Source organism: Lycorma delicatula, chromosome 1 (assembly GCF_047948215.1).
Source record: "Lycorma delicatula isolate Av1 chromosome 1, ASM4794821v1, whole genome shotgun sequence".
Lineage (NCBI taxonomy): Eukaryota > Metazoa > Arthropoda > Insecta > Hemiptera > Fulgoridae > Lycorma > Lycorma delicatula.
Window position 1 is genome coordinate 315,248,374 of NC_134455.1, and position 8,813 is coordinate 315,257,186.

Sequence of the window (8,813 nt, forward strand, 5' to 3'; positions counted from 1 at the left end):
TTTTAGTTTTACTATTCGCCTAAAAGAAAACATTGTCCACGAACGCTAAAAATCGCTAGTAAGCAAAGTCTGCTGCGTACGAATATTTCCAGGATAAAGCCAGCTATTAGAAATATATTGACAAGATCAAAATCCTCGCCAAATTAAATAGACCCGTTTACCAATATTACTAAGACATCAAAATTTAAATTACGATAGAATTTTAACAAAAACCTAATATTATGTTCTGAAAATTTATGCTACGTACAAATTCAAAATTCACACGAGCAAAGTCACGCGTTATACCTTCGACATGTATAATTACAAACTATACATGTCGAAGGTATACTTACAAAGTATACATGTTTTTCGACTTTACGAAGTCGAAAAACACTTCGTTTAAATTCTTAAAAGAAAAATCACATTTTTTTAAGTATACAATGTGATATTGATATACTATTAAGTATATATTTAATTTGATATTTTCAACAAAATAAATAAATTTCGGGTTTTTAAATTTATTAATTTTTTCTAATTGTTTTAAATTTTTAACAGGGGTTATTTCAGTTACTAAATCGTTAATATTTTGACAACTATTATTTCAATCACATATTTTTTTAGGTAATACTTCAGGCTCTTAATTCTTAACAAAGTAACACCTAGCTCATTCAATTAATATTTAAACAAGAACAAATCAGACTTAAGTCGAAATCGTTATCGCCTAATATCATTCCGTAGTAAATCTTTAAATTAATTTTAGATATTTATCTAGCTTTAAATTACTGAAGATGATATTGCTGTTATATATTAGTTACCCAAAGTGGCGACTATTAATAAACGAGTCAGATTCCCAACCAGCCTTTATTAATGTATACAATGTGCATATCTTAGTTAAATATTTTTATTTTTCACAAATAAATGAATTATGACGTTACGGAAACTATCATAATTTGTAAAATTTGATGAGTCAGTAATTTAAACCTTCCTGTAATAACTTAAATAAAATAAGTTACGGTACAGGAGTATCAGTACGTCGCAAAGTAATATTTGTTTTAGGAAATAAATTTTAAAAACTCAACCATACGTTTTATTCTTCTAGAAGATCTTTTCGTAGTTATCATGCTTATCAAAAAGAGTTGGATAATAGCTATAAAAATATATTCTGGAAGCGATTCCGTTTTTCGTTTGGTACTTTTTAAACCTATTCTATAAAAAAATTTTTATAAGCAAGGAAATTTAATTACATATTTAATAAACCTAAATTATTTTAAGACCGGCTAAAATAATTTATTTCATCTAATTAGAAGGTAAATAATAAAGAAATAAACTTCAGCATTTTTAATGAAAAGACTAAAAAAAATTATATTTTGCCGACAAAGTTTAATGCTGCCGCTACTGTACATTATACAGCACCTTTTTCTGATTATGTAAAATAAGAACCGTTATTATACTTTGAAACAAATTTACGTAACTTTAAGAGCAGTAAAGAATTTCAAAACACAAAGTTAATTATCTAACTTTTCATTTCATCTTTGATAGCTAACAGTTTTCGTTTTAATCTTGCAACGTTTCATGAAAAATTATTCGATGAGTGTATTTTATATTTTACCCATAAACAATTAATAATAATAATTACAATAAACATATATAAATATCAAAAGAAAAAATTTCCTAAATATTCGAATACAAACAAATTATATAATTTATTTTATTTCAACTTAAAACCTTTTATAAAAAAAAGTCGTACCTTAAAATTATAACATGTAACTTCAAAAAAGAAAAAAAAATCAATAACAAAAATAAAGTTAACCGAGTAGCAAAGTAAATAAAACTAGCTCCTGTCCTCGAAAAAATGCTAACGATAAATCTAAACTTGACTAAAGAGACAGTATTAATAAGTTAATTTAGGATACGTAGGGTAAAGTAAAACATGTTAAAATATTTGTGACACTGTTCATTCCATTATCCATCATGAACTTAATTAGTGCAAATGCGTTAGAAATGGGCTCCGAGACAGTCGACTCAAAATCACGAAGACAATCGAATGCACATTTTTACGGAATCTATAAAAGGCTTTTAACGGAAGGTACTATCTTTTTTAGATCGCATAATAATTTGTGATGAAACTTGCATTCATCATTTTGAGACTGAATGCAAACGAAATAGTATAGAATGGGAACATTCGAATTTTCTCGCTAGGAAAAAATTTAAAACCTACGCAACAGCCGGTGATGCTAACGGTGTTTTTGGACTATAAAAGCCCAGTTTATTGTGTTTATTTTAAAGAAAACCCTGAAATCAACACCAAGAATTATTGTGACATACTCTTAACAGGTGTAATTCTTTTGCATGATAACGCCCACTCGTACTTCTTAAAAAACACGGGAAGCTATTCAGAAGTTGGGTCGCGAGGTATTGTCATACCAGCTTCCAGTCCCATCATCAGATTTTTTCTGTTTGGTCCACTCAAGGAGTTTTTACGTGGTACAGAGTTCACCAACAACGAGCAGATCAAGAATGCGGTTTAATGTGGTTCAGACACTAAGGTGAACAATTAATATGAATTAGTTAATTAGAATTAACAGGATAGTGTAGAGAAAGATGGAACAAGTGCCTAAATATAGCCGGAGATGATGTTGAAAAGTAATGTTAATTTCATTGTGATTCAATAAATTATTATCTTCCTACATCCATTTGTTTGTTTAATTATTGAACGACCATCGTATAATCAAGATAAAGAACATGCCTTAAATTAAAATAAAAAAAGAAAAGAATTTAAAATAATTTTTCAGTTTCTTGCCGTCGAATAGTCATAATTACAAAGAACAGTAGTAAAGTCAGTTATTGCCTAAATTTTGATCTTGAAATTACAGTTTTAGTTACTAGTAGCTAAGTACTCTACTGGGTGAAAAAGTTTTACATTTGCTCTATTAAAAAATAAAAATAGAATATTAAGTATTCATTTCACTTTAAGGTTAATTATATAATAAATGACATATTTTAAATATTAGAATTACGTGGTCCCTTTTGTTTTTGTTTGTTTTTTTTTTAATTGTATTATAGTCGTTCTTATAAATGACAAGAATTCCGTACCAAGCTAAAAGGGAATAACTGGCTGTAAAAAAAACACTTCTACACAAACTGGTTCACTTATATCTCAGATTATTTACTTGAGTCATTGCCGTAAGGGAATGAGTTACAAATAATCTAAAACATAATACTGAAAGGAAAGTACCCATTTTTGTTCGAGAGAAAATGATTTACTTATACTCCATCAAATTGCAGAGGTAACTAACAATAATTACAAAATGATGGTGTTTTTATTTTTTAATTTAGTCATTCAAGAATGATCAGCTGGAAATTGTATAAGATAAACTACCTCACCGTAATTAAGTTTTTAAGGTTAATATAGGATATCATAATTTTAAAAATGTATTTTAATTCAAAATAATAAAAATTAAAATAAAAAAGAAAACATATACATTATAACAGTGATTCTCAATCAGTGGGGCGCCCCCCACAGATTATAACACTAAATAGGGGGTGCGAGCGTATCGAAAAGAAAATATTATTAAAAATGTTTATTAATTTACTGAAAGGAAAGCAAAATAAAATACATTCTGACATAATAATATTGCACAATGTATTTAATAATTAACTATCTATAGTAAATTAAAAACCAGTTTAATGATTATTAGCGACTCCCTTGGGTCTGTCTTGCGGAATAAAGTTATTCGAAGGAAAGTTTAATATTAGAAATAGACACTCTGAGTTCTTTTTCTATATTTAGCTGAGATCTGTATTTTGTTTTAAAAGCAGCCACTGCAGAAAATCAGGTTTCGCAAAGGTAGGATGTTGAAACTGATAGTATACGAAATGCTCTTGTTTTCAGTGCAGAAGACAACCCTGCCCAAAATTCAAAGTGATTTATTACTAAATTGTCTTTTGATATCGCCATGCCGTGAAGTGTATGAAGATTTCTTCTTCGGCAGTTGAGAGCCCTTCGGGAGAATTTTGAAATGGATTTCTAACCCACTCGTAACATGCTACCAAGTTGTCAGCAAGAAAATACTTTTTAAAATTACTGGCCAACATGGCTAAATGATTTTCAATGGTTACAAAACAACTTTTACATGTTGTTCAACAGCCTTGTTAGTTTTTAACACATTCTGCAAACATTTGCAAACATTGCTACGTTGTTTTTTTTTTTTTGCTTTAACTGCTCCACAATTCCAATTTTCTACAAAAAAACATTAACTTTATCACTCGTATCTAACAAATGTGATTTGCTCTTTGGGAGCTAAAGATTCAAGGCATTTAATTTCTCGAATATGTCGACCCAGTTGCTCAATTCCATCACAAATAAACCATCTCGAAATTTCTCGGCCTCCGGTTGGTTTTCCTCTTTTAGAAAAATGGCGATTTCATCTCTGAATTCAGAAACATGTTGCAGAAATGTCCCGCGTGTATAATAATCTGATAATAAAGCTTTTCATATGATTTTAGTTTTAATTTGAAAAATTCTCGAGGTTCATTAACGTTCTCACTATGAAGTGTTTCCAAATGTCGTTTAAGTTTATTAGGTCTCATGCTGTCTTCTGCCAAAAGTTTTGAGCAAATGACACACAGGGGCCTTTCTTCACTTACTTCAGTACTGTAAACCCAAAATTTAAGAATTCCTGAGAATACTTTCTCGATTTTATTTTCGATATCACGTTCGTTTGTGCACTGTTTGATGTTCAACTGTAGTCTAATATTCGCTTACGCCCACGTAAAACTTTATCCATGATTCTGTATAAATCTACTGCCGAAAATATTTAATAACATGAACTGCAATTAACATGCAGATTACAACATATACATTCACGATAGATTCGATAGCGATAGAAGGATCAACTCGACTGAGACTGGCTGGAATTGAAGGAGGGGCAGCATTTAAATACACGTTTCGCAGACGGTCGCGCAGATGTTCCACAATGTTAGAGACAAATCGGAACTTCTCGCGGCTTCGCGAGAATGTCCGATTGGTGGACGTAAGACAGAGAGCAATAGAGGGGCATCGATTCTAGTTTTGTCAATACAGCGGATTGAAGTTGCCAAATGTCAATAAATTTACTTATTCTTGGTAATTTGTAAAGTTTGTAATTAAGGTCGTTGTGTAGCTTTAGTGTTAAAAAACATTATTATTGTATATACTTTTATTGTATAAGGGGTGGGGGTGCAATGAAACTTATGATAGAAAATTGGATTGCAAATACTGAAAGGTTGAGAATCGCTGCATGGTAGTATTCATTATTTTGTCATTTATTTTTATTTAATCGAAAGAAGGCATTTAAGATTTTTTTTTTTAAATTATCAATTAATAATGAGAATTTACATGCAAAAGTTAACGAAGAATTAGTTTTAGAAGAATGTAATAAACTTTCAGGAGATGTTCTACTGGGGAAAATAAAAAAGATAGTTCATATAAAAATATAGGTTCGGAAACGCTTCGTTTAAGAATGTCAGCTGACGAAAGATTTCGCCCTGATTTCTGCGACTTCCGTAAAATTAAGTCAAACTGTAATTCTTGGAACCCAAATTAAATTTACCCCTTAATCTGGAAATGGGAATGTTGAAAATTTTGTTTCGTTTAATACCATATTAAAATCTGCCACACTTTGATTTGTATTATTTTTAATTCTTACGTTTTTATTTAGTTTCTATGGACTTTATTCACATCATTTTACTGAAAATCAAATTTTCTATAGGTTTTGTTTACAACTATTACGCGTTTATTACCTATTTAACAAATTTATTTTACGCCAAACATAAAATAGTATGTTTTCCTATACGAAACTATTGTCTTTTATCCCGAATTTCTCGTAAACTACTAAAAAATACCTACTTTTTTCAGTTTTTTTAGGTAAGATCACTAAATCACAAGATCACTAAATTTATTACTTAATTTGGATCGTAAGGATTACAGTCTGGGTTAATTTTACCGAAGACGCAGAAATCAGAGCGAAATTTTAGCTAGCCGATACTCGCTAACGAAGCGTTTGCAAACCTATATATTTATATGAACTTCCTTCTTTATTTTTTCTAGTAAAGCATGTCCTGAAAGTTTGTTCTTGGTGAATCACTCTATCTAATTTTATAATTCAAAGTACTCCACAGCTTTTTGTCCGTAAACAAATAGAAAAAGTGATAGTTTTGTCCAAGAAGGTTTGGGACAAATTTATTCGTAATCCTTATAACGTTTATTTTTTAAATCTACACCATAACGCTTCCACTCACCAGTCGCTCTTGTGATCATTTCGAGTTACCGATTATGGCTAAATAAAAGCGATCGATTAAGAAGTGTGAAAATAATTAGTAAACTTAGCAAAAAATAAATATTCAGTAACATTAAGATAAATTTCGTTCAATTTATCAATAAAAATTAATTAGTTTTACGATATGGAATATATTCGAAATAGATATATTCTAGATATAAATAGATATATACTAGATGAGAGATTCATTGGATCATTTTAGTTTTATTTATTTGTCAGAACGAACGAGGCCTACATAAAATTGTTATCTACGTAAAGTGGATTAAATTTTTTTTTAAATTCAGGTGGTTTACATAAAACAAACTAGAACAATGAAAATGACAAATATAATAAATGTGTAAAACAAAATTTTTTTTGTTAACTGACGGATATTTTTTTTAAAAGAATGTTTAGTTTTTAACGCCAGTGTCGAAGGTAATATTAAACACAAATAATTTCAAAAATTGGATAAAGATGTTTAAGAAGAAATTATCGCACACCAGACGTACTAATAAAAGTAAAAAAATTAAGCGATGCTTCCTTCACCAAGTCAAATGTTCATTAATATACTGTGCAAACTAAAATACATTTGACAATCACCTCTAATACAAGTGCCATCAATCACTTCAGTACCATTTTCGACAGTATACTGAACATCATTACTTTTAATAAAAACAACTATCAGTGTTTCAAATTTTTAAGGAGCACCACTGCCGTTATAAAGAACTGCACTGTATACAAACATAATAACAATTTCGTACTCTGTATAGAAAATCGCAACAAATGCTTTGATCTAATGGATTGATCATATTTATAGAACTTGATTAGAAAGAAGACATAAATAAACTAATGTTTCTAGCTGGACTAAGGACTCATTATCTATTATAAATTCGCTGAAGGAAAATCTGTTACAATACAATTCACGTACATAATTTTAAAACAGTTAGGCTTAATTTCATTATGGCAAATACGAAGCGTTAAGTAGCTTCACTTAACGCTTCGTATTTTTCAGGATCAAATTAAGTAAAAAATAAACGTTTTCTGAATTAAAATTGAACAGATAGACTAATAAAAAAGAGCATTGCATCATTATACTAATGAAGAAGAATTAAATATGGTAAATAGAAAAGCAACACATTGCACTATATAGTTTAATTAGGCTACACGATTGGTTGTATTGCTCAATGCTAAAATAATAAGTCGTGAAAGTATTACGCTTTGTTATAAATTTGATTTTAATTTTAAAGAAAATTAATTTAAAATAGCAAAATTGTTTAATTAATTTGCTATAATCATTAACTGATAAATTTAAATTGTATAACTTTAAACAAAGTTACTAATATATTCAAATGTAAACGAGAAATGATTCTCTAAATGTTATTTCCTATAAAATAACCTAAAATATAAATTAATGTTATCTTTTATCTCGTTATTTGTTTTAGACGATATAACTATTTCCACAATTAAAATACTTAATTTGTGAATTAAAATATAATTTCTAAACTTTTCCCTTAGTTTATTTTGAGGAAAAATATATAAATGTTTTGTTTAACATAAACATGATAGTTTTATTTAAAATAATTCTTAAATTACAAAAAAAAAGAAAGATAAAACTGAATAATTTTTAAAATAAATATTTCATTTACCATAAACCTGGAGTTGTTGTGCGATAAGGAAGTAGAAAATGAGCAAAGTTAGACTATTCATTTCTGAAGTCTACTGAAGGGCTAACTTTGTCAAGTGTCGCATGTTTATCGTGTCGCTCTCTAACTCAACCAGAGATGGATAACGAACAAAAGACGTACTTCGCTATCGACAAAAGCCAGACACACTGTTAGCGCGCTACAAACATCAACCCCCCACTATCATCGTTGACAGAGTACATGAGCGTTACGATATGCGCACAGGCAGAACACATCTACAATTAAGATTAGTAGTGCTACCTTGTGACTAAAATAAATAACTAAAAGTTTATTGGCGTTTCAGATTTTACTAAATATAGTATAATATCAAACTTTTTCCGATATTCGAATAGAACAAATTTCTCCCTGCGTTGAATTCACGAAATTAAATAATCATTTATTACAACAGAAAATAATAATTATAATTTAATTCGTACAAAATGTAATTCAACAATTATCTCCCTATATCAATATTTGCAGGTTATAATATACATAATTATATCGTCTCTAATGAACAACTGTAATGATTATGTTATTATTAAAAATAGATTCTAGATGTTCAGTAAAAAAAAAATGAAAAAATGACCTATTGTATTATTGTAATAAAATACTTTAAATAATCACAGTTGTAATTAACTTAAATTTCTCGGAAAGAAATTTTTGTTCTTTTCAGTTTAAAATTATTTTTTATATAAAACATACCCTAACGAACAATTCTCCAGTTCTACTGTTTGTGTGTTAATTATAAGTACACAACTAGTATGTGCTGATCGTGCTGAGCGTAAGCCCAAACAGACGCCATCGACAGCTTGACCTGTTTTTATATTTGTAAAAAATATCCTCTCCTTGAAAATTG

General features: G+C 29.0%; 1 protein-coding gene across 6 annotated transcripts in view; it reads right to left on the reverse strand.

The window, feature by feature from the left end:
• Hasp (Hig-anchoring scaffold protein) overlaps positions 1-8,124 on the reverse strand; it is a 502,258-nt gene extending 494,134 nt beyond the window's left edge. For 4 of the 6 annotated variants that reach the window (XM_075381941.1, XM_075381932.1, XM_075381913.1 and 1 more), the window contains exon 1: positions 7,922-8,124. In XM_075381941.1, coding sequence (XP_075238056.1) covers positions 7,922-7,982 — 61 coding nt within the window. In that variant the 5' untranslated portion in view covers positions 7,983-8,124. The remainder of the gene's footprint in view (positions 1-7,921) is intronic. The other 2 variants (XM_075381951.1, XM_075381960.1) reach the window with 2 other exon arrangements.
• Between the last annotated feature and the right edge of the window lie 689 nt (positions 8,125-8,813).